The 27,701-nt window shown below is 43.2% G+C and overlaps 1 protein-coding gene across 1 annotated transcript in view; it reads left to right on the forward strand.

Moving 5' to 3' along the window:
* Positions 1-27,701, forward strand: part of LOC142312896 (uncharacterized) — a gene marked incomplete at its 5' end in the record, with an annotated part of 87,029 nt that overhangs the window by 50,247 nt on the left and 9,081 nt on the right. Inside the window, 1 exon segment of the mRNA XM_075351882.1 lies at positions 1,476-2,330. Within this exon segment, the coding sequence (XP_075207997.1) occupies positions 1,476-2,330 (855 nt within the window).

A 27,701-nucleotide genomic window follows, 5' to 3' on the forward strand; every position in this document is an offset into this window, starting at 1 on the left:
GGCTTCAGACACGCACTGCGCATGCGCTGTGCGCGTCTGAAACTGACAAGGAGAACCCGGAAGAGAAGCCTGCTGCAATGAGCGACGGGGATGCTATTTACATACGAAATATGAAGGTAATAAAACGTTTTTTATTAATTTCATATTATACAATTTTACAGCACAGGGATGGGTAGGGAGCTGCTACTAGGGCACACATGCGTCTGCTGATAGGTCAGAACGCATATTCTAGGTGACAGGTTCCCTTTAAATAAAAAAAAACAAAGCAAATAATGTACAAGTTTGAGATAACCATCATCATAGTCACCTGTAGAATCATACTACTTGGAGTTTATTAAAAATGTTCTGAAAAATATACATTTTCATATTTGTCATTAACAAACACCTCATCGCTCTTGCCTACTATTCCAGGGAACCAATCAGAATATTAAGATGAGGACAATAAAGTCCAAAGCTGTACAAAATTTGCGCTAGCAGATTTGTCCCCGGGGGCTACAAAATATCTACATCTGTTATAGCTAGAAATGTTTGCACCGAGATCGCTTGTCTCCATAAGATATCTCTGACATTTATTTTTGGTGTTGTGTAACAGTATAGCAAGCACCTTTTGTATATATTTTACAAAGAAGTTGATAGGCATAGTAATACAGTTGTATATAGTTTCTGTACTGCTAGCAAAAGCTTAACTTTGTACTCGGCTATCTCCGGCAGTCCTGTTGAGAATAAATGGAGTGATGGTTTAAATGTCCGGCCACCACTCCATTCAGATGCGATATTTAAGAGACTGATTCTTGGGATCGGTGTGGGTCGCAACGTTTGGACCGCCACCGATTAGCAAATTATCAACTGTCCTATAATTAGCTGTGGAAATAGCCCTTTCTCACTTATCCACAGGATATGAGATAAATTGTTAATCAGTGGAGGTTAAACCGCTGGAACCTATACCAATCCCAAGAATGGGACTGTGAAATGCCCTGCCTGAATGGAGCAGTAGCCAGACATGTGCACCACTGCTCTAGTCATGCTCTCTTACTCTGCCAGAGATAGCCTGTACAGTTTTCATTTTTTCCAATAGTCCCGTAGAGAATGAATGGTGGTGCACATGTCAAACCATCACTCTATTCAGACAGGGCATTTCAGAAGTCATTCTAGAGATCAGCCACAGTCCCAGAAATCAGACCCCCTATAAATAGCATGTTGTCCTCTATACTATGGATATTTTATAACTTTTAAGGATGGGAATAACCCTTTAAGTTGGTTATACAGCTAGATTAACATAAGTGGATATGGGCAGGATGGGCTGACTGTGGTCGTTAGTGGCTAACTGTTATATAAAGTATTTGGCAAGCTATCATTTTTTATTTAGTTTTGCTACATGCCTTAAAATCTGTTGAATTTTTTTATAAAGATTATCCAAAATGGAAAAAAAAATATAAACCCAAAAACCTAAATCAACCTTCATTTATTCTTGGCAGGTGACTGTATTGGAAGCTCAGAGGGATATGTGATGTCTTCAGATTTTAAAGCAGAAGATCATGGTGTCACACTAGATACTTATGAAGAGCATACCAATATCTCAGATATACAAACACTTATTATCAGCAATGATCTTTCATCTGATCCTTTCGCACAAGTCCTATCTTCTAATTTACCACAGACTGTTAAGCAAAATACAAATCACAGAAGGGACATTGAACATCAAAGACCTTACACAGAGGAGGAGCAGTTTTCTTGTATAAAGTGTGATGAATATTTTACAGCTCAATCAAGTCTTGTTAGACATCAGATAATGCACACAGAGGTCAATAGTTTTTCATGCTCAGAATGTGGGAAATGTTTTCCAAAGAAATCAAATCTCATTGAGCATCAAAAAACTCACATTGAGGAGAAGCCATATTCATGTTTTGAATGCGGGAAGTGTTTTGCAGAGAAAACGCATCTAGTCAGACATGAGATAAATCACACAGTGGCAAAGCCATATTCATGTTCTGAATGTGGGAAATGTTTTTCAGCTACTTCGAAACTTGTTATACATCAGAGAAGTCACACAGGGGAGAAACCATTTTTTTGTGCAGAATGTGGAACATGTTTTACTTCGAAATCGCATCTTGTTAGACATGAAAGAATTCACACAGGAATGAGGCCATTTTCATGTTCAGAATGTGGGAGATGTTTTCACCAGAATTCAGATCTCATTAAACATCAGAGAACTCACACAGGGGAGAAACCCTTTATATGTTCTGAATGTAAGAAATGTTTTTACCAGAAATCAGATCTTGCTAGGCACAAGAGAAGTCACATACGGATGAAGCAATATTCCTGTTCAGAATGTGATAGCTTTTTTGTCTACAAAAAGGATTTTCATAAACATCAACAAGCTCACACAGAGAAGTAGCCATTTAAGCACTTAAGTTCTCCAATTAAAATTTTTATTGGGTAAACCTCTCTAAACGTTTATGTGGTGTAAGTGAATTCATATATTCACCGATCGCCATATTCCCCCAGTTTCCAGCACTGGCCTAGTCTTCTTCTGTCAACTATTCCAACTTCCCGGCTCACACTGCAGTCTATTTGTAAGCCAGAACACGGCTCTATAGGCATAGATTGTAATAGCAACTTCCAGCTCAGTGTTAGCTGGCAAGTCGGAATAGCAGCTATGTCACTTGGAAGAGGTCCGGAGCATCGGTGAAATCTGAGAGAAGACAGCGATCAGTGAGTATATCCCACCTTGACTACTTTAATATTCTCTTTTGTGGCCTTCCGATTAACACTCTCCAGTCCGTCCTTGACGCTCCTGACAGATTAAACCACCTCTCTCCTCACTACTCATCTGCTTCTCCCTTCTTAAAATCACTTCATTGACTCCCAATTCCCCAATGTATTCAGTTTAAATTACTAACATTGAGGTACAAAGCCATCCATAATCTTGTCTCTACCATATATCTTAGAACCAATTTCTCAATATCTTCCCACAGGTAATCCCCTGACCTCCCAAAACTTCTTTCTTTCCTCCACAGCTATTTGTTCCTCACCTAATCACCTCCAAGACTTCTCCAAAGTATCCCCATCCACTGGAATTCTGTGCCCCAACATGTCTGATTATCCACCACATTCGTCACTGTCAAATGGAACTTGAAATTGCCTCTCTTCAAGAAATCTTAGAATCTGCAATGACCCCACTGCCACCTCATCACCACCGGAGCTGTTGCAACCCCCAACCAAGTGTCTCCCTCCCCATTATCCTGAAGATTGTAAGCCAACAAGGACAGGGTCCTCTACCCTGGGTACCAATCTATTATTATTATTTTGTTTATTGTAATTTATATTTCAATTTGATATGTACAGTTAGGTCCAGAAATATTTGGACAGTGACACAATTTTCGCGAGTTGGGCTCTGCATGCCACCACATTGGATTTGAAATGAAATCTCTACAACAGAATTTAAGTGCAGATTGTAACGTTCAATTTGAAGGTTTGAACAAAAATATCTGATAGAAATTGTAGGAATTGTACAAATTTCTTTACAAACACTCCACATTTTAGGAGGTCAAAAGTAATTGGACAAATAAACCAAACCCAAACAAAATATTTTTATTTTCAATATTTTGTTGCGAATCCTTTGGAGGCAATCACTGCCTTAAGTCTGGAACCCATGGACATCACCAAACGCTGGGTTTCCTCCTTCTTAATGCTTTGCCAGGCCTTTACAGCCGCAGCCTTCAGGTCTTGCTTGTTTGTGGGTCTTTCCGTCTTAAGTCTAGATTTGAGCAAGTGAAATGCATGCTCAATTGGGTTAAGATCTGGTGATTGACTTGGCCATTGCAGAATGTTCCACTTTTTTGCACTCATGAACTCCTGGGTAGCTTTGGCTGTATGCTTGGGGTCATTGTCCATCTGTACTATGAAGCGCCGTCCGATCACCTTTGCGGCATTTGGCTGAATCTGGGCTGAAAGTATATCCCGGTACACTTCAGAATTCATCCGGCTACTCTTGTCTGCTGTTATGTCATCAATAAACACAAGTGACCCAGTGCCATTGAAAGCCATGCATGCCCATGCCATCACATTGCCTCCACCATGTTTTACAGAGGATGTGGTGTGCCTTGGATCATGTGCCGTTTCCTTTCTTCTCCAAACTTTTTTCTTCCCATCATTCTGGTACAGGTTGATCTTTGTCTCATCTGTCCATAGAATACTTTTCCAGAACTGAGCTGGCTTCATGAGGTGTTTTTCAGCAAATTTAACTCTGGCCTGTCTATTTTTGGAATTGATGAATGGTTTGCATCTAGATGTGAACCCTTTGTATTTACTTTCATGGAGTCTTCTCTTTACTGTTAACTTAGAGACAGATACACCTACTTCACTGAGAGTGTTCTGGACTTCAGTTGATGTTGTGAACGGGTTCTTCTTCACCAAAGAAAGTATGCGGCGATCATCCACCACTGTTGTCATCCGTGGACGCCCAGGCCTTTTTGAGTTCCCAAGCTCACCAGTCAATTCCTTTTGTCTCAGAATGTACCCGACTGTTGATTTTGCTACTCCAAGCATGTCTGCTATCTCTCTGATGGATTTTTTCTTTTTTTTCAGCCTCAGGATGTTCTGCTTCACCTCAATTGAGAGTTCCTTAGACCGCATGTTGTCTGGTCACAGCAACAGCTTCCAAATGCAAAACCACACACCTGTAATCAACCCCAGACCTTTTAACTACTTCATTGATTACAGGTTAACGAGGGAGAAGCCTTCAGAGTTAATTGCAGCCCTTAGAGTCCCTTGTCCAATTACTTTTGGTCCCTTGAAAAAGAGGAGGCTATGCATTACAGAGCTATGATTCCTAAACCCTTTCTCCGATTTGGATGTGAAAACTCTCATATTGCAGCTGGGAGTGTGCACTTTCAGCCCATATTATATATATAATTGTATTTCTGAACATGTTTTTGTAAACAGCTAAAATAACAAAACTTGTGTCACTGTCCAAATATTTCTGGACCTAACTGTAAATCCTATTTGCACATTCACAGAACCGAAAATCAATGGTGCTCTAAAAATAAATGATAATAAAAAAAATAATTTGACCTCCACTACACCACATATAGTTTGACAGGGTTACATAATAAAACATTTAACGGTAGAGCTTTTTAAATAACAAAATATTGATATAGTATATCATGAGTCAAAAGATCAATATAATACATATAAGAAATATTCAAGTACAGTATACCACCAAAAAAATAACAATGAGATGTTCCTGAAGATCCAAGAGCTATAACAACCAAGTCAATGCATACCAAGAACCAATACAGTAGGACGAAAGGTGCTGCCAAGATGGCCCCACATGTATCACTGCACACAGGCAGCATCTCCCGAGGTATGTGTATAGAATGTTACATTAAGATGCATTTACAACTACATCTAAAAATTAGTTGTTTCTGATGTTTGTTTTAGAAATGTTCATATTAACAACAAACATATTAAATTAATTAAATTAAATACTTTCTTTGAAAACTTAGGGCTATCCTTTATTCTTTGACACCTGGAATTTATGATAATGTGATCTAGAGTCTGTACCTACATTTTGTATTGCTGGAACTGAGGGAAAAAGGATTTACAATCTAAACCCAAATTTCCCTTAAAGCAGCACAACATTTAGGGATGTAATAAGAAAAATTATCTTCTGCACAAATCACAAGATTTACTGTGAAAGATCTACAAAAAACTGTTAGGCAAAGTGTAACTATGAGTAGTGAAACTATTCAGAGTGGACTAGAGATAAGCATTTCTCATAAAAAAGGACCCTATATACAGTGTGTCGACCCATATCCTGTCCACCGCCATTAACTTGAGAATGGTGGCAGCTATAGGTATAGAAGTGGTGTCTAGGTATAGTAAAGTAGTCATGTTCTATGCAATGAAACCACCTATAGCACTACCTGGTGGAAAACAACGGCGTTAGCGTTTTTATCTTGAAAACGGAACGAGATCGAGAAAAAAAGTGAATTAACAAATTGTAGGGCATCATCAATTCAATACGAATCGACACCTTGCATGCAGAAATGCTATGATTAGAACGTGTAAAACTCACAATGGTGCGGACGTGAAGTTAATGGCAGTGGACAGGATATGGGTGGACACACTGTATAGTATTAGTCTATTAGTCTATCTCAGCCAATAGTCTAATTTTTCTGCAGCCACTCTGTTTTTTCTCCGAGACATAAGCCACTTTGAACGGAGTCTGGCAATGGTTCTCTCAAATAGAAGACAATAGCAGTCGGCCATGCACTCCTTTTGAATTTGGGAGTCTGGATAGGTAACTGTCAATCAAATGGCTATCTGTGTATGGGGGGCTTAAGTCTCTAGGTATTGAGAACTTTACTGATTTTTTTCTTGGAAAAAGGCTTTAAGTTCTGTGATTTTCCTGGGTCGTCTGCTCTTTTGAGGTCTAGCCACAGATTTTCAATGATGTTCAGATCAGGGGACTGTAAGGGCCATTGTAAAACCTTCAACTTGCGCCCTTTGAGGTTGTCTACTATAGATTTTGTGTGTTTAGGATAATTATCCATCTGTAGAGGCCATCCACTTTTCAACTTTATCTTTTTACAGATGGTGTTATGTTTGCATCAAGAATTTGTTGAAATTTAATTGAATCCATTCTCCCCCCTTCCCATGAAACGTTCCCCGTGCCATCGGTTGCAACACAACACCAAAACATGATTTATACACCCCCATGCTTAATGGATGATATATTCTTTTCCTAAGATTCGGTGCCCCTTTTTCTTTTTTTTTAAATCAAATTTTTATTTCTTTTCTTGTAATGGTAAAATAGGGTACAGAATGAAGAAAATAAGGGTCAACAAATCAAAATATCAAATAACATAGTCTCTACAATTTATCGATCAAATATTTGTCACGGTCATCAAATTTGCTCCTTCCCCTTCTTTGTCAATGTATATTTCCATTATTCAGTCTCCGCTACCCCCCTTCAGCATTCCTTGATAACATGTTACAGACATTACTTGTAAACACTATCCCTCCCATTCCCCCCTCCTCTCTCCATGCGACACAACCCAGAATTTGGCCGACTATACTTTCAGCTCGCACAGGGACCCTGACAGGTCTTCCTTCATGTACCATTCCGTAGACACAAATGTGGACATTATTTGTATTGTTTCTTCTCTAGAACATAAAACGCTTATGAACTTTCTCCATTTACTGAAAAATTTTGCTGTCATCCTTTCTTTACACCTCTCCACCATCACCTTCTCCAACATGAGCGTTTTTTCAATTGATTAACAAGTTCTTCTTTTGTTGGTATTTCCTTCACCAGCCACTTCTGAGGAATAGCCCTTTTACTTATCATTGCTATATCATGGAAAAGATTCAGTAACTTGTCTCCCCCTTTCTCTCCCTCCTCCTGATGATGATAGTGAAATAACCAGACTATAGGATCTAACTCTACATTTCTATTCCAGATTTTCCTCACTACCCCTTGGACTTGTTTCCAAAATCTTTCAATCCTTTCGCACTGCCATATCCCATGATATAGATCTGTTTTTTCCGTACCACAATTTGGACAACTCATCATCTTATCTGGATGTCTTGCATTCAGTATATTAAATCCATAGATAGCTCTATGTATGATCCTGAATTGGGTATCTCTTAAGTTCTCATTCACAATTTTCTTTCTCATCACCATCCAACCATTCAAAATCTTCTCCTCCACTTCTTGATCTCCCAACTGCTTTGCCCACCCTTCCAACATTCTTCCTGATATGTTAGGGACTAACACTTCTTTCATATTTCCATAAAGACTTGATATACAGTTAGGTCCAGAAATATTTGGACAGTGACACAAGTTTTGTTATTTTAGCTGTTTACAAAAACATGTTCAGAAATACAATTATATATATTTTATGGGCTGAAAGTGCACACTCCCAGCTGCAATATGAGAGTTTTCACATCCAAATCGGAGAAAGGGTTTAGGAATCATAGCTCTGTAATGCATAGCCTCCTCTTTTTCAAGGGACCAAAAGTAATTGGACAAGGGACTCTAAGGGCTGCAATTAACTCTGAAGGCGTCTCCCTCGTTAACCTGTAATCAATGAAGTAGTTAAAAGGTCTGGGGTTGATTACAGGTGTGTGGTTTTGCATTTGGAAGCTGTTGCTGTGACCAGACAACATGCAGTCTAAGGAACTCTCAATTGAGGTGAAGCAGAACATCCTGAGGCTGAAAAAAAAGAAAAAATCCATCAGAGAGATAGCAGACATGCTTGGAGTAGCAAAATCAACAGTCGGGTACATTCTGAGAAAAAAGGAATTGACTGGTGAGCTTGGAAACTCAAAAAGGCCTGGGCGTCCACGGATGACAACAGTGGTGGATGATCACCGCATACTTTCTTTGGTGAAGAAGAACCCGTTCATAACATCAACTGAAGTCCAGAACACTCTCAGTGAAGTAGGTGTATCTGTCTCTAAGTCAACAGTAAAGAGAAGACTCCATGAAAGTAAATACAAAGGGTTCACATCTAGATGCAAACCATTCATCAATTCCAAAAATAGACAGGCCAGAGTTAAATTTGCTGAAAAACACCTCATGAAGCCAGCTCAGTTCTGGAAAAGTATTCTATGGACAGATGAGACAAAGATCAACCTGTACCAGAATGATGGGAAGAAAAAAGTTTGGAGAAGAAAGGGAATGGCACATGATCCAAGGCACACCACATCCTCTGTAAAACATGGTGGAGGCAACGTGATGGCATGGGCATGCATGGCTTTCAATGGCACTGGGTCACTTGTGTTTATTGATGACATAACAGCAGACAAGAGTAGCCGGATGAATTCTGAAGTGTACCGGGATATACTTTCAGCCCAGATTCAGCCAAATGCCGCAAAGGTGATCGGACGGCGCTTCATAGTACAGATGGACAATGACCCCAAGCATACAGCCAAAGCTACCCAGGAGTTCATGAGTGCTAAAAAGTGGAACATTCTGCAATGGCCAAGTCAATCACCAGATCTTAACCCAATTGAGCATGCATTTCACTTGCTCAAATCTAGACTTAAGACGGAAAGACCCACAAACAAGCAAGACCTGAAGGCTGCGGCTGTAAATGCCTGGCAAAGCATTAAGAAGGAGGAAACCCAGCGTTTGGTGATGTCCATGGGTTCCAGACTTAAGGCAGTGATTGCCTCCAAAGGATTCGCAACAAAATATTGAAAATAAAAATATTTTGTTTGGGTTTGGTTTATTTGTCCAATTACTTTTGACCTCCTAAAATGTGGAGTGTTTGTAAAGAAATGTGTACAATTCCTACAATTTCTATCAGATATTTTTGTTCAAACCTTCAAATTAAACGTTACAATCTGCACTTGAATTCTGTTGTAGAGGTTTCATTTCAAATCCAATGTGGTGGCATGCAGAGCCCAACTCGCGAAAATTGTGTCACTGTCCAAATATTTCTGGACCTAACTGTATTTGTGGCATGTATGTCCCTTAATATGATCGCATCCATCTGATTTGCCTCATATTCGTTATTTATGTTGTGTAATTTCTTCATTATCCCTTGTTTCACCTGTTCAAACTGGAGAGTCTGGAATGGGCGCAAGTCATACTTTGCTCTCAACTCCTCACACGTCATCCTTCTACGTTCTGTATCATGCATCAGGTTTTTTAGAGTTCCAATCCCTTTTTCCCTCCATTCTTTAAAGAGATAATTTTCCCTTCCCTGTGGAAAGTCAGGACAAGCCCATATATTAAGGAATTTGGAGATGTTCCAGGCTAACCCGAACTTTTTCCTAACCGCCTTCCAAGTCATCACTGTGTCTCTACAAATCAGTGAGTGTTTAATGTTGGGCGGCAAATTTGGAATGGAGGTATGTAGGATTGAACTCCAGTCCCAAGGTTTACAAAATTCAGCCTCTATATCCCAGTCAGAATACCTACTTGTTCGTCTAATCCAATAGACTACATGTCTTAAGATACAGTCCAAATTGTACCCCCTGATGTTAGGTAGTCTGATCCCTCCATTTTCTGTTGATAACATTAGCTTTTTGGCACTAATCCTCGGCCTATATCCCTTCCACAAAAAACGTGAGAACGCTTTTGTCAATCTGTTCACATCCGAGTGTTTAAGAAGCAATGGGATTGTCTGCATTGGATAGAGAAGCTTGGAAAAGCTCATCATTTTTATTAGATGATTTCTTCCCAGAAGAGTCAACGGCAAATTTGCCCAACCTTGCAGTTCACGTTCAATTATCTCGATCAAAGGGGAATAATTTAATGAATATATGGTCTTAGTATCCCTTCCAACCTGTACTCCCAAGTATTTAATTGTATTTCTAGCTATTGGAATGTCACATAATGCACCCCTCTCCCCCTCCGCTCTCTTTCCGTCCAAGAAGAGAATTTCACATTTGTTTTTGTTAAGTCTAAACCCTGCTAACCTCCCAAACTCCTCAATTTGTTCTATGACTCTACTCAATTGCGTTTTAGGTTTGCTCATGAACAGGATTATTTCATCAGCAAATAAGGCTGAGTGCAATGACTTCTTCCCTACCTTGATCCCTTCAAACCACCCCCCCTCATTCAAACGTCTAGCCAGTGGTTCAATAGCCAAATTAAACAATAGTGGTGACATCGGGCATCCTTGCCTGCTTCCCTTCATCAAAGGAAATGTTTTTGACAGAAATCCCGGGGTACTCACTCTTGCCTGAGGATTTGCATAAAGGACCCTCACAAAATTCCTAAAAGCTCCGTGTAAGCCCAGGTGATCTAACACCTGTTCCAGCCATGACCACCTCACATTGTCAAAGGCTTTCTCCGCTTCCAAGGTGATCAAGGCTGGATTCCCCTTCCCCTCTCTCGTCTGCTTTACTACATCAATTGCTAGCATTACTTTCCTAATGTTTGTCACCACTGAACGTCCTTTAACAAAGCCAGCCTGGGGGAGATCTATAATCTCTGGCAATACTGCCGCTAACCTATTTGCCATGAACTTCGCTAAAATTTTTAGGTCTTGATTAATCAGCGAGATGGGCCTATAACTAGATGGGTCTTCTAAATTCTTTCCTCCTTTAGGAATGAGCTTTATATAGGCTGTATTAAGTGTACTTGATATTCTTTCCCCGTTCATTATCTTATTGAATATCTCTGTCAGTATAGGTAAGATTTGATCCTTCATAATTTTGAAAAAACTGCCGCTAAAGCCATCTGGTCCCGGGGCCTTTGTCGTTTTTAACTCTCCTATAACCTGTAGCACTTCCTCCTCCGTCACCTCTTTATTTAGAGCCTGTAAATTTTCCTCTGTGAGCGTAGGCATTTTTGTTCCTTTTAACCACTCATTTCCTTCTCTCCTATCATCTAACCCCTCCTCTTTATATAAACCTGCATAGAAGTCTCCAAGAATGTCATTTATCTTTTTGGGATCTGTCGTTTTACTCCCCACAGCGTTTCTCAGTGTCATAATATGTGTCATCGGTCGTCGTCCCCTTGCCAGATTTGCCAATAACTTCCCTGCCTTGTTCCCGAAACGATTCAACTCTGCCCCTTGTTGTGTCCTGTACATACCTTCTTTCCTTTCTACCCAGTTCTCAAAATTGCCCTTCGCCTCTACCCACTTTGCTTTTGTCATCCTTGATGTTTTTTCTAAGAAGTCAGTATATGCTTCCCTGACTGCCCGGCTAGCCTCCTGAAACTTTACTTGTGCCTGTCGTTTCGCCTTTGTCGTACATCCTATCACTTTTCCTCTCAAAACTGCCTTAGCCGTCTCCCAATACAATAGTGTTTCCCCACTGTGCTCCTGATTCGTCAATGTATAATCCACCCACCATTCTCTCAGTATTCTATGGAAGTTCTCATCCAAAGTCAAGAATGAGGGGAAGCGCCATATATAATCCTGTCCTCTCTGAACTTTGTCAGCTATACTGACTACCACTGGGCTATGATCCGATATTACCATAGTCTCTATAACTATCTCTTCTACTCTCTGCAATAAATTCTCACTTGTCAGCCGAAGGTCAATCCTTGACCAAGAGTCGTGTGGGTGGGAATAGTGTGTAAATTCTCTCTCTTCCGAGTGATATAATCTCCAGCAATCCTGTAGTGTAGTTGTATTTAACAATGCTCTCAGCGACCCCTCCGTGTTCTTCCCCTGCTTCCCCTGACTCCTCCTGTCTTCTTCCTGAGAAACCACTGTATTGAAGTCTCCCCCCACCAATTTACATATATCCCCATCCAGCAAAATCTTATTAGCTATATTTAAAAAAAAAAAAACCTTTGTTCTGTATTGGGTGCATATATATTGTGGATACTAAAAGTGGGAAAAACCACAAAGAACTATATCAAAAAAACGCCAAAAAGGAGCCAAGACAAATGATATGTGCACACACAGAATGTGGTGAGCCTTCCTCATAAAGATGGCTGCAGCCGAGGTGCAAGATGCTGATGTCACAGCCACTCAACCTCCACATTAGGGAGCCTTCCATCTTTATGAGGAAGGCTCACCACATTCTGTGTGTGCACATATCATTTGTCTTGGCTCCTTTTTGGTGTTTTTTTGGATACTAAAAGTGCCTTGAGTACCTGAAATCTTTATATGTATGTATCTTCCTTCTTCATCTGAATCTTGTGTTTCCACCTCGTGTGCAAAGTTTTTATTGATCAAAATAAGAACCCCTGCTTTCCTACCCTTTGAGGCCGACCCATATACCCTTCCCACCCACATCTTGTTCATACGGAAGAACTCATCCTTTTGCAAGTGTGTCTCCTGTAATAAAGCAATATCAACCTTAAGCTTCTTGAGATGACGTAGTATCATATTTTGTTTGTGCGGCGATCTGAGTCCCTTAACATTCCACGTAATAAGCTTAACCATAATCCCCAAAATCAACAGTTCCTTTTTTAGGCCGTGTCGCATGGATTCCCCAACTCTCTTCCCGTCCCCTCCCCCAACTGTATATAACCCCTCCCATCCCCAACTTTACAAATACAATTAACGTCTTCCATTTTTTCTGAGATGATTGAGACTCCTTTCAAACCCCTGCTTCAAGTCAAGCTCTCCATGAAGCCACCCCCACTAAGTCACCTCTCCCTCTCTATTGGCTATTAACTCCTTGCCCCTAAACAGCCTTTATAAATTTATCAAGCTCCTAAAACCGTCATTAAGAGAAGAAAAAGAGAGCGAGAAGAAAAAAAAAAAAAAAAAGCATTAGTAAATGATAAAAGGGAAAAAGTGATAAGCATGAAAAAGAGAGAGAGAAAAAGGGAGCGAAAGAAAAAGAGATAGATAGAGAAGGAGGTAGGTGAGACTTTAGAGAGTTAAGGCACATTTGTCACCATACGGCGCCATTCAGCAGTCTCAAATTAAGTCCTTGTCTTGCCTGCTTGTTCATGAGCTGCTGCCTCTTCCTCCTCTTTTCCCAGCTGAAGTCGCCATCTGTCGCTTTTCCTTCGGACTGGCTGGTCTGGATCTCGATTGACTCCACTCTGGCTCGTTGTCGGGTCTAACTGCAGATGTTATGTTTGCAGGATCTGCATGTTTCGGATCAGTGAAAGTCCCTTCTTTTTCCATTCCTCTCCTGTCGCCGTGTTCTCCCGTCCTGTAGTATCTCTCGCTCCGCCTCTGAAGGATCCCGAAAAGTCTTTGTGACCCCATCTGCTCCTCTTACTCTTAGTATTGCTGGGTATAAAAGCTGAAATTTAATGTTTTTGTGATAGAGGGCAGTGCAGATCTGGCTAAATGCTTTTATTTTTCGTGTGACTTCTGCCGAATAGTCGCCAAATAATAGAATCTTGTGTCCCTGAATGCATAGTGCCTGTTTCCTATTCCTGAAGGCCCGTAGAATTTCTTCTTTATCTTTGTATTCCAGGTATTTTATAATAACCTGTCTTCCTCTGGCCATTTCACCTTGCTTGGGGTTATTATCATTGTTACTGTGACCATCTCTTTGCTCCCTTATGGGTCCCACTCTGTGCACTCTTTCTACACGGCAGCTATGTGGTAAGCCTAAAGCCTGGGGTAATTCTTTTTCATTTTTGATTGAGTCCAAATATTTTGTTGTCACTGTCTCAGGCAGACCCACCAGTCTTAAATTATTCCTCCTAGATCTGTTTTCGAGATCTTCTATTTTATCCTTCATAAGCTGAGCATTAGTGTTTAGCTCCTCAAATCTGCCCTCCAATCTTGTCAGATTCTCTTCAGCATCAGAAACTCTTTGCTCTACCTCTGTCAGTCTCATATCATGGTGCTCCACATCCTCCTGCAGCACAGCCAAAGCCTTCTTCACTGAGGTTGCTATTGCCTCTCTGATTTCTGCTGTCAGATGATCTGCCACTTCTTTTGCCAGCCTTTTGTAATCAATCTCATATCTTTCCCCCAAGACCAATGTCTCTGTACCACTCTGCATACTCTGCATTCTACTGTTATCTTGGCCTCCTGCATATTTCTGCAGCTGTGGTTCCTCTCCCTCCTTCCCCCTCCTTCCTCCTCACTGTCGGTGCCATGTTATCTGCACTCACCCCCTCCTCCCTCTGCTCTGCTCTGGGCTTGAATGGTGTTCCTCCACTTCTGAGGAGATAACGATCCATGCACTGACAGCTGGTAATTCAGTGCAGCCTCTCTATGTTGGTCTAGGGTGCTGTTTGCTTCTGTAAGGCTGGTTTCACACTACGTTTATTTAACATGCGTCAGGAACGTTTTTTTGCTGCAAAAGCGGATCCTGCTTTTACAGCAAAAAACGCATGCAAACGCATCTGTTATTTTGCAGGATCCTGTCACTGGATGTTTAGGGGCGGGCATTGGAGTCATGTGATCGGGAGTGAGGGGAACTAGACTGGGAGCCGGCTTCTGACAGCTGCAGACGCTGGTAACCAAGGTAAACATCGGGCTTGGATACCCGATATTTATCTTGGTTATGAGTGTCTGCAGCTGCTAGGAGCAGGGCTGTCTGCACACGTAACTAACGTAAACATCGGGTAACTAAGATAAGTGGTTACCCGATATTTACCTTGGTTACGAGTGTCCGCAGCTCTCAGGTGGGAGGGAGAGGGAGGGGAGGAAGGGGGAAAGACAGAGATAGAGAGAGGGTGAGGGAGGGAGGAGGAGAGAGAGACAGATCACGCGAGACTGGTTCTGTGCATGCTCAGTAGAGCAAGCAGGATCCTGTCTATCAGCACGCCAGCGTTCACCTGCGTTTGCGTGCTGTTTAGTCAGGATCCGGTGACATGCAGTATTTGGACGCAGCTCAAAAACGCTACAAGTAGCGTTTTTGAAAGATGTTAAAAAACTGCAAGTCGCTGGACCCTCACTATAACGCACGCAAACGCAGGTGAACGCATGTTAATGCGAGTCCATTGCAAATGCATTGAAGTGAAAACGCATTTGCACTGGATCCGTTTTTCCGCTAAAAAAACGTTATGGACGGATGTTAAATAAACGTAGTGTGAAACCAGCCTAAGTCGCTGTATATTGCAGGGGCTGTATGGAGCTGCTCCTTCTCCCTCCTCACATCTTAGCGCAGGAACAGGAAGTCCGGTGCCCCTTTTTCTCCACACATGTCTTTGATCATTGTGGCCAAAGAGATCTATTTTAGCTTCATCGATCCACAGGACTTGTTTCAAAAATGAATCAGCCTTGTTTAGATGTTCTTTTGCATAGTTGTGGTACTGAATTTTAAGCTGAGGATTCAGGAGAGGTTTTCTTCTGATGACTTTTCCATGAAAGCCATATTTGTGCAGATGATTCTCTGAACAGTAGAACAATGTACCATAACTCCAGAGTCTGCTAAATCTTTATCTTGACGTCCACTGTTCCTCTTAACTGCTATTTCTTAATTACATTTCAAACTGATGAAAGGGCAACTTGAAAACACTTTGCTATCTTCTTATAGACTTCTCCTGCTTTGTGGGCCTCCACCATTTTCAGAGTGCTAGGCAGCGGCTTAAAAGAACCCATGGCTGCTGTTTTTGGCACAGGGTTAGAGAGGCAGGGATTTTTTAAAACTGTGAAATTCACATCACCTGGCCTTTCCTAACTACGATCGTGAACAAGCCATAACCCTAACAATCTAATTAAGGTCTGAAACCTTGGTCAAAGTTATCCGAGCACACAAATCTCGAAGGGTGTCCAACCTTTTGCATTGGCCCACTTTCCTTTATGTAATTTTGGAAATGTAAAAGATTATTTATTTATTTTTTTTGCCAAAAATATAAAGGAAATGTGTCATCTTTTAACTTTGTTTTTTACAGTTCATTTCATTTTCAGCGTGCTTAACAATAACAGTAATTTTGAACCAGGGGTGCCTAAACTTGTGCATGCCGCTGTAAACTTATTAAATAATATGCTTCAGAAAGGGGGCACAACTTGCTGTCCAGTAGCCACATGCGCACCTGCAATGCGCTTTTGTGTGGCCTTCAACTGTCTGGTCCTTGAAAGGTTTGACAGTGTCTGATAGCTGCTCTCTGATAGCTGCTTAAATGTATTTTTCATGTCAGGATAGCTCCACAGAGAGAGTGGTTATAGGACAGGACCCCCATATTTTGGCACAATGGGTGAGTCCTGTAGCACAGACTAACTGAGGTGAGGTGAAGAAGTGGCCAAGTATGAGTGCTGCTATATTCATTGTGGTTCTTTTTTTAAATCAGATCATTTTTATTGAATATTTATCTACAGAGACATTTGTCTCTAATAGGTTCGATGGTAGCCCTGTAGTGTCCTTCCAAGGACGCCAAATTTTCTCAAACTTGCTTAACGAATTCCATTTAGTATAGATACACCTCTCTAACCAGATTATATTATTTATGTTGCTTCTCAAGTTACCTATACTGGGAGGCTGCATTTAACCAGTGGAATGCTAGGAGTTTACGAGCGTGATATATTATGCGTCCAATTGGCAAGAACATAGGAGCATCCGGGTAACTTCCATCTACAAGAAGTCACAAAACACATATACTTGGGTTTGTCAACAATCTCACTCCATAAACTCTCCATTAGGGTTCGGTTCCACTTGCGTTTTGCACGGGCGAGTGCAAAATGATAAAACATCAGATTGCTCTCACTCACGTGCAAAACTGTGGGCAGTGTCCATCTGTGATTGATTTCTCATGCCATAACGGAATGCTGCATTTGGCAGCGAGTCTCAGTTCATGCATCCCCATACAATTCTAACGGAGTGTGTGAAACACCGCACTGCGCTCTCATGTAATTCGAGTGCAGTGCGATATACGCAGAGACACTTAAGGTACTTAATTTTATCTTAGCCTGTTTCTTATGCTATATTAATTCTCTGAATATAGGTTTCACTTTACAAAACACCATAAGGGGGACACAAAAAAGTAACTGGGGCATTAGGATCATTTTTATAAGGTTTCCTCATCCTACAAGCGAAAGGGGAAGTTTAGACCATATGTTTTACCTTTGTTCTAAATCGGTCCAACAAGGGGTCTGTTAAGTGGTAGGTGCTCCTTTGGATTAGTACTAACATTGATTCCTAAATATCTACAATCTGAATTCAGGAGTATGTTAATGGTTGAGACGAGGGCAGTGGGTCCTTGGGCATCAAAACTAATTTATCCTAGTTGATCAACACTCCGGACCATCTACTAAATGCCGCTATCATTGCCATTACCAGGCCTATTGAGTTCATCACATCACCCAAAAAAAGGAACGTCATCTGCATACAGACACACCTGCTCCTCTATTTCTCCACAACCAAATCCTACAAAGCTTTGTGATTCTATCAGCTGGCATGCCAAAGGTTCAACTGCCAGAGCAAAAAGGAGGGGGGATAAAGGGCAGTGCTGTCTGGTGACAATTACTAAATTACATTTTCTGGATAGATGACTATTCACTCGGAGCCTAGTTGTTGTTGAACTATAAAGCAAGTGAATCAATGCAATAAAATTAGGATTAAATTCTAATGCTTCCCAGAGAGAGGTCTAAGACACACGGCATGAAAATCGGACCGAGTGAAATGCGATAAAACATCGCATTCCACTTGGACCAATATTAGCCTATTGTCACGCTGTACTCTAAGATGTACAATAGCAGTACAGCGCATTAGTGTGGGACAGAGAGGATTCCTGAAACAACCTGAGAAGGTAGTTAGCTGGTAAACCACTAGGGGGCGTTAGAGTGGAGAAAACGTATGAGCAGAGAATTCCCTAATTGAGGTAACACTAGTCAAGCCCACCAGATGGCAGTAGAATCGTCAGAAAGCCGTTTCAAAACATGAGGTCTTGTAAATACACAGGGGGCAACGTCTAAACGTAGTCAGAGGGAAGCAAACAGTCAGTAGCCAGGAAATCAGAACTCAGAAGCGAGGAAGAAGACAAGAATGGAATCAAGGTAAACAGATGAGGAACAATCAGGAAAACAGACGAGCAGAGAGCTGAAGGGAGACAGTGGGAGAGACACTGACAAGACGGAAAGAGCGAACAAAGAAGGTCAACAACAGGTCAGGTGAACACGGAGGTCAGGAAAAGGCAGGGCAGACAACAGGTCACTCATGAGCAGAACACAGCAGAGCCAGAAGTATCACTGGCGTAGTCAGACAGAGCCCTAATAAAGTAGCCTGACCTCCAGAACGATGCAGGATGGATAACCACTAACGTGACCTGTATGAGAAGTGAAACTAAAAATAAAGGCTCAGCTGCAGCTGAGCCAGGAGTAAATCATGACACCTATATGCCAGCAGCCATGAGCGATTATTTTCTCGGCCCCAATCAGACCGAGAAAACAATCTCAGCATGCTACGATTGTAATGCGAGTCTCTCTCGCGCCCATTCAAGTCTATGGGGCGAAAGAAAGATCGCACTGCACTCGCAGACAACGGTGTACCGCGAGTGCAGGGCGAGAATGACAACAGCCGGCAATGGAGTAGAGAGGGAGATAAATCCCTCCCTCCCCTCAGCGCTGGCCCTCCCCTCAGAGCCAGCTTGCCCCTCCTAAGTCCCGGCCCGCCCCCCGCAGCTGAGGTCCAATCGCATGATCGGACCTCAGTCGCAATGACACTCAGCTCCTGCTGTGCTGCCAGCGTGAGCCGAGTGTCATGCGAGGATCGAATTAGTCCCCGTGTGACTAATTCTTTCTTTGTTTTAATATTAAGACAGTAATTGCTTCTTTCAGAGAATCTGGCAGTGAGCCCAACACCCGCGCCTTATCTAATACCTCCAAAAGGCTGGGTAGCAATGTGCCGCCCCCACATCAGCAGCCGGGCTGCTCGGATCCGGATCCCCGGTGGTTCGAGGGGTCAACGGACCCGGGGGGTCGTGCGGCTCCTCAAATGAAGGGGGTTATTTACAGGGGATGTGTTAGAGTTTGTGACGCCACCCGTGGTTTGTGGTAATTTGGGGAGTACCACTGCTGCCGATGGCAGTACCCGGGGCGATGGAATAGGGCAGCCAGGAGTTAGGACCCTCCACAGGTAGGGGGAATGCCCCGGGACTCAGTGATGGCGTTGGGGGGAGCCGTTGGGAGCGCAGGGGCCACTTTCGTACTCAGTCCATAAAGCTGAGGGGAGATAGTTTGGGTCCCGTCCCCGATGGTGTTGCCTGGTGATCCGTGACCTGCCTCCTGGCACTAAGTTACTTCTCTGTTGGTCCCGGTAGTGTGGCACTAGCCGGGTCCCGCTCCCCAGTATGGCTAACTGTGGGAGCTTGCTCTCGGGGTTCACGCTTGGTATTTTCTGGACCGTATTTGTGGAAAGTCCTATCCCCCTCGTTGCGCTAGTACCCCGATTTTGGAGCGGGTGGAGAACGGATCTTGAAGGTTCCATTCTCGTCTGGTTAATTGTCAGGTTGAGTGAAGCTACTCCCTGACCTAGGGTCCACGTGCCCTGTCGTGCCCTGGTCCCAGCCCGGTGATGGTGCAAGGCCGTGGGCTGTCCTCGACAGTTCCGTGCCCCTTTCCATGATCCCCTGCGACTGGGGGTCCAGCTCCTACTAGGTCCAGACCACCGTCTGTCACCTAGTTGCGTCCAAGGAGCCCGGCTCCTGTCCTCCTCTCTCCATCTCCAAACTCCAACTGAACTACTACTGACACTCCTGACCCCCCTTAACCAACCCTCAAGTGGGCGACCCTATTCCATTCAGGCCGTCCACTGGTGGGTGTGGTGCAGAGTGTACCTAGGACTTTGACTGCTGTTGGCAACACCGTTAGTTGGGGACCCATAACCAAGGAGGAGGGACAGCATATATGAGGGATATTATGCAGAGGGGTAGTGTGTAGGGGATATTATACAGAGTAGCAGTGTGTGGGGGGGATATACAGAGGAACACTGTGTGGGGGATATTATACAGAGGAACACTGTGTGGGAGAGATATACAGAGGGGCATTGTGTGGGGGTATATTATACAGAGGGGTGGTGTAGAGGGTGTATTATGGAGAAGGGCAGTGTAGGGAGTGTATTATTAATTTTATGAGGGAAATACTTCATTTTCTGATACAACTTCAAGGGTTCTAACACTTTTGGCCATGACTGTGTGTGAGACTGTGGAAGGTTTGAGTGGTGGAGGCACAGCGGGTGTGGAGCCTGGGCGGAGTGTCAAGGGGCCCCGAAAATCTTGCCAGTACGAAGCCTTGAAATTCCTGGTGGCAGCCCTGATTACACACAACACACAGTTCTATGCACAATACACAAAATGCTGCCTACTGCACAGCTATACGCACATTACATACAATGCTCGATACCTCACAGCTATTCGCACATTACACACAACACTCCATACCGCAGTTATACACACGGTTGTCGTGTTTCACTCACATTCACACAGTTCTGCTCCATGCAAGCTTTATATAGCGTCTTCGTGTTCCTTGACTCCTCCCCTCCATGTGACTGATCACATGACTATGACATCATCACAGGTCCTGTAAGCACAGAGCAGCCATATATCTAGTGTGCGGCTCTGCAGGTGAAGGTATGTGAAGATTCCCCATTACTGGGCGCAGGCGGCATTAACCCCTTCATTACCAGAAATAATTTAACCCTTTAAGAGTCCTTTACAAAACATCACGCTAAGGTAGGGGATAACGCGCTGATTGCTGGGGACCTGAAATCTGGGACCTCTGACCATCAAGAAGATGGTTCTCCATCTCTGACTAGGCCTTGAATAGAGCATGTCAGCTCCATTTGGATTGTCAGAGATAGCTATAGCAGAGTGCTGTTCTCACTTATCTCCATCATTCCCATAGACAATGAATGGAGTTGAAGATTAGGAATGTGCTCCAGAGAAGAATGAAACTTATGAGATTTCAACCTATCAGCTACACTGAAATTGGCTATGAAATTTGAAACACTGTAATTTCAAGGTGATGCAAAGTCTCCAGTTGCTCTGAAGAGACGTTTAACACTCAGAGGCCTTTTATGCCTTTAGTAAATCCCTTTCAAGCCCTTTAATGCACACTCAGCCCTAGTAATGTCACAGTGTTCTCATTGTGTATTGCTATGGGAAAACGGATCATAACCGGTGGTAATAGCCTGATTACTAATACACGATATTGACTTATTTGTTATGCTTGTTAACTACTTATAGGGAATCTGTCAGCAGGTTTTTGCTACTTTATCTGAGAACAGCATGATGTAGGCAAAGAGGCCCTGAGTTCAGTGATGTATCACTTAGATTACGGTGTGCAGCCATTCTCACACAATGACAAAGTTTAGATTTTGTATGTAGCAGTGCTGGTTTTCAGTGTACATTTCCATAGACACAAGCTGCTAATCACAGGCTCTGCTGAGACCCACTAATGATAAAGATAAAAGGCTTAAATTAACATTGCAGGTAAACAAAAACACACTGCAAGGCCCATTTCACACGTCAGTGAAAAACACTGACGTTTTTCACTGACGTGTAAAACACGCACATGTCCCTCCGTGATCCGTGATTGCAAATAGACATTACTCACCTGCCTTCGCTCCTGCTGTCCATGGTGCTGAACTCCTCGGCTCTGCAGCGTCCGCCCACCGCTCTCTGCAGGGTTCGGCTGTTCCTGCTTTCATGAATATTCATGAGCCGGGCAGGAGCTGCAGAGAGCGGAGGCTGCACAGCGAATCGCTGGAAAGGTTAATTGAAAATGTTTATTATTTAATATGTCAGTGTTTTTCTGGTACGTGTTTCACCGATCACACACGGATCACACCATAGTGTGGTGCGTTGGTCATCAGTGATGCCAGAAAAAACAGAAAAAAATGGACTTGTCTCTGTGCAGAATCACGGACACGCGTATAAATCACTGATGTGTAAGCAGACCCATTGATTATAATGTGTCTGCGTATGTCAGTGATTCTGGTACGTATAAAAAAATGCGCATAAGTACCAGAATCACTGACGTGTGAAGGGGGCCTAAGATAACAGATTTCAGGGCTGAATTCTTTGTTTTAAATTTTGCAGCATGCTATCTTCAGATTACATTGCAGAAACCTGCTGATATTATGACTCATTTTTTTTCCATAGGTCTCTGACAGCTCAGGAGCTGAGTCCGTTTCATACCGGCCAGGTACAGATTGCGTTACATAGTTGGCATCTGCCTGTAACTGCAACGACTGAAACGTGTTCTTATTGCTGCAGTTTAACAATTTACATTCTATTTGCAATCTTCACATTTAAATGACATCACCATTATGCTCTGGCAGTGACTACAATCAGACCCCCACGTCATGAACTTGAGTGACAGGTCTCTCCCTGTATGTGTGTAAAGGTAGAGACCTATCAATCATTGGCAGTGGGTGGGGAGAAGCCGCCAGGGACCAACCTTATTGACGAGTCAACAGTGCGGCTTGGTCTCCAACCGGCCACAACAAAAAAATACATTTATGACATTAAAAAAGAAAAAAAAAAAAATAGTGACTAATCTAATCTTTAATCTAATCTGTATATAGCGCTAACATATTCTGCAGCGCTTTACATACATCAGGGACACTGTCCCCATTGGGGCTCACAATCTAAAGTCCCTATCAGTATGTCTTTGATGTGTGGGAGGAAACCGGAGAACCCGGAGGAAATCCACGCAAACACGGGGAGAACATACAAACTCCTTACAGATGGTGTCCTTGGTGGGATTTGAACCCAGGACCCCAGCGCTGCAAGACTTCCACTTCTAGGTCTTGGTCAGTGGTGGTTGAGTTCAGCCTCACCTCAGCCATTTTCCTGAGCAGTGAATTACTTGTACCTCTGTGTCTTGCTCAGTGGTGATTGGGTTTCGGCCTCTCTTACCTCGGCCATGTCTCTTAGTACTGAAAACTTTGTGCTTCTCGGTGCTCCAAAGAGGTTGCAGTTCTAGAATGACAGCAATAGAGGATAATCGTGCTGTTTGCTTTACACCATTTGTCATAGAATAGACTGTATGTTTGCCAAAAAGTTTTAACTTTGACTTATCCGTCCACATATATTATCATAAAAATCTTGGGAAACATCTTGATTTTTTGGCAAATGCGAGCAAAGTCTTTGTGTTCTTTTTATAGTTAGCAATTGTTCGCACCTTCTAATTGTCATGTGGATGCCAGTTGTCACGATTCCTCTGTTCAGAGCATCTTGTACACTAGGAGATGCTCTGTCCTGTTATGCTTTCCTGGACTACTGAGCTGGCAGTGACATGATTCCTCTGTGCAGAGCATCTTGCATATTAGGAGAAGCTCTGTAGCGTTTTCCTGAGGACTGAGCTGGCAGGTTGATTTACAGCACAGGATTCCGTACTGGTTTTGGGAGGTTCTGATTACTCGGGTGTTCCATCTTCCTGGTAATCGCTCTGCTTCTTTACTGAGCATGCTCTCCCAGAACCTGTACAGTTGTACATTCTGGTTCAGTTGTTGTGCTGTTGGCCTGTGTTCCTGCTAGTGTTCTGATCTATTGTTTCTTGACCCTGGACTATTGTTTTTACTCCTCTCTGCCCACTCCCTGTTCCTGTTGTGACCTTTTGTCTTTAGATCTTGGACCATTACCTGACCACGTCTCAGTTTGCTCCCTGAATCTATTACCTGCCTTCCTGGAATTCTGACCCCTGGATTGTGACCTGACTTCTCCTCTGCGTACTCCCTGAATCCATACATGTCCTTTTATTAGCAGACCCCAACTTTCCTGACTACCCTTCTGTTTGTACAACCCGTAAGTAGTGACTGCATTACACCAGTTTTACATAGTGTTTTTATATTGTGGGATTATGTACATTGACCTGACAGGTAAATGAGCCTTACAGTTTTTCTTGGCTTTTTTGTGCCTTCTGGATAAGTCATCGATGTACAATTGGTGAAATTTTTGTTGACTGACCACTCTGTTAGCCACTGCTTTCCTCAAGTGGCTAATGGCTCTCAATGTATTACACTGAACCTTAAAAATGGCTTTTTACAGACAATTTTTTTTTCAGTTACTTTGTTTGGCATCTGTTATTGAAATCTCTTTATGCGGGCATCACACGAGACAATATATCGTGCGATATGTCGGCGGGGTCACGTCGTAAGTGACGCACATCCGGCATCATTTGATATATCGTAGCGTGTGACAGCTACGAATGACGGTGAATGAGCAAAAATACTCACCTTATCGTTGCTCGTTGACACGTCGTCATTTTCAAAAAGTCGTTTCTTCTTCTGTGCGCCGGTTGTTTGTCGTACCCGGGGTAGCACACATCGCTCCGTGTGACACCCCGGGAACAATGAACACAGCTTACCTACGTCCCGCCGCCAATGTGGAATGAAGGATGTGAGCGGGATGTTTACGTCCCGCTCATCTCCGCCCCTCCGCTTCTATTGGCTGGCCGCTGTGTGACGTCGCTGTGACGCCGAACGTACCACCCCCTTCAGGAAGTGGATGTTCACCGCCCACAGCGACGTCGCTCAGCAGGTAAGTGCGTGTGACGGGGTTTAACAACTTTGTGCGCCATGGGCAACTAATTGCCCGTGACGCACAAATGACGGGGGTGGGTACGATCGCTCATGTGATCGCACGATAGATCGCACCATGTGACGCCCGCATTACAATGTGGCAGAATGTGCTACTTTTTTAGGCTAACTTCTTAATATAGTTATGTTGTAACCTGATCCACAACATTGGTTGCAACAGTGACACCAGTGTTTGCAATGTCTGGCTGTTTTGGCCGATAATGATCTACAGCAATCTTGTGCCATACCTCAACACCTCTTTTCCTATATTTTGCGGTAGCATTCCTAAGGAGGTGTTGCATGATTTGACACAGCTTTGTCTCTAAACATGGAGTTACTGCCTTGATAAGCTATTCAACTCTTAAGGGTGCTTTACACGCTGCGACATCGCTAACAATATATCTTCGGGGTCACATCGTTAGTGACGCACATCTGGCGCCGTTAGCGACATCGCAGCATGTGACACCAAGGCGCGACGATCAACGAGCGCAAAAACGTGAAAAATCGTTTCTCGTTGACACGTCGCTCCTTTTCCAAATATCGTTGCTGCTGCAGGTACGATGTTCTTTGTCGTTCCTGCGGCAGCACACATCGCTATGTGTGACACCGCAGGAACGACGAACATCTCGTTATCTGCGTCCACTGGCAATGAGGAAGGAAGGAGGTGGGCGGCATGTTCCGGCCGCTCATCTCCGCCCCTCCTCTGCTATTGGATGGCTGCCGTGTGACGTCGCTGTGAAGCCACATGAACTGCCCCCTTAGAAAGGAAGCGGATCGCCGGCCAGAGGGACGTCGCAGGGAAGGTAAGTCCGTGTGATGGGTGTTAGCGATGTTGTGCGCCACAGGCAGCGATTTGCCCATGACGTACAACCGACGGGGGCGGGTACGCTCGCTGGCGTTATCAGTACCGATATCGCAGCGTGTAAAGTACCCTTTAAGGTGGCGTTACACGCTATGATTTATCTGATGACTGTCGTCGGGGTCACAGATTCCGTGACGCACATCCAACATAGTTAGCGACGTTGTTGCGTGTGACACCTACGAGCGACTCCGAACGATCGCAAATAGGTTGAAGATCGTTGATCGTTGACACGTCGTTCACCGTCGTTCACTTTCAAAATATTGTTCAACTGTCTGCAACGCAGCAGACATATTGGTACGTTTGACACCATGCAAACGACGAACAACATCCACACGGCCGCCTTGGTCAAACAATATATCGCTGAACGATATTTGCGTTGCTTGTGCGATCGTTATGTGTGACCGCTAATAAACGACCTATCAGCGATCTCGGCGAATCGTAACTACGATCTGGGCGTGTCACATCGCTAATGAGATCGTCAGATAAATCGTAGCGTGTAAAGCAGCCATTATACCAGTCCATAAAAAAAAAACACAAAACTGACATTTCAACATCTACATTTTCTTTCTTCTCATGCTTTGGGGAAAATAAGTATTTGATACACTGCCAATTTTGCAAGTTTAACCACCTATAAAAGAATGGAGAGGTCTAAAATTTTTATCATAGGTATACTTCACCTGTGACAGAATAAAAATATCCAAAAAAAATCCCATTGTATGATTTTTAAATAATGAATTTGCATTTTATTGCATGAAATAAGTATTTGATACAATGGAAAAACAGAACTTAATATTTGGTACAGAAACCTTTGTTTACAATTACAGGGGTCAGATGTTTCATGTAGTTCTTGACCAGGTTTGCACACACTGTAGCAGGGGTTTTGGCCCTCTCCTCCATAAACATCTTCTCCAGATCTTTCAGGTTTCGGGGCTGTCACTGGGCAACACTGAGTTTCAGCTCCATCCAAAGATTTTTTTATTGGGTTCAGGTCTGGAGACTGTCTAGATCACTCTAGCACCTTGAAATGCTTCTTATACAGCCACTCCTTAGTTTCTCTAGTTGTGTGTTTCAGGCAATTGTCATGATGGAAGACCCAGTCACAACCCATCTTTAATGCTCTTACTGAAGAAAGAGATTGTTGACCAAAATTTAGCGATACATCCTCACCTTCAATACGGTGCAGTTGTCCTTCCCCTTTGCAGAAAAGGACTGCCAAAGTATGATATTTCGACCCCCCATGCTTCATAGTCTGAACGGTGTTCTTTTTTTTTCTCCCTCCAAACACAGCGATTGGAGTTGATACCAAAAAGTTATATTTTGGTTTCATCTGACCCCATGACTTTCCCCCTAGTCTCGTCTATATCATCCAGATGGTCATTGGTGAACTTCAAACTGGCTTTGACATGTGCTGGTGTGAGCAGGGAGACCTTACATGCTCTGCAGGATTTTATTCCATGATGAAGTAGTGTGGTACTAACGGTAATCTTTGAGACTATGGTCCCAGCTCTCTTCAGGTCATTGACCAGCTCATCCCAAGTAGTTCTGGGCTGATTCCTAACCTTTCTTTTAATCATCCTTACCCTACGAGTTGAGATCTTTCATGGAGCCCCAGACCAAGTAAGATTAACAGTCATCTTGTGTTTCTTCTGTTTTCTAATAATTCTGCTAACAATTGTTGCCTTCTCATCAAGATGGTTGCCTATTGTTCTATCGCCCATCCCACCTTTGTGCCAGTCTACAATTTTGTCCCTGATTTCCTTAAACAGCATTTTGGTCTTGGCCACGGTGAAGAGGTTGGAGTGTGATTGATTGAGTGTGTGGACAGGTGTCTTTTATACAGGTGTGACGCCCTGGGCAAGCCAGGGGTCACAGGTCATAACACCACACGCACCCCACATTCCCTGCAGGTACACTCAAGGTCAGAACTAAAATCCTTGTTGCCTTCCTCCAGGGGCTGATGTCCACACCAGGGGGTGGGCCA

This window comes from Anomaloglossus baeobatrachus, chromosome 5, assembly GCF_048569485.1.
Source record: "Anomaloglossus baeobatrachus isolate aAnoBae1 chromosome 5, aAnoBae1.hap1, whole genome shotgun sequence".
Lineage (NCBI taxonomy): Eukaryota > Metazoa > Chordata > Amphibia > Anura > Aromobatidae > Anomaloglossus > Anomaloglossus baeobatrachus.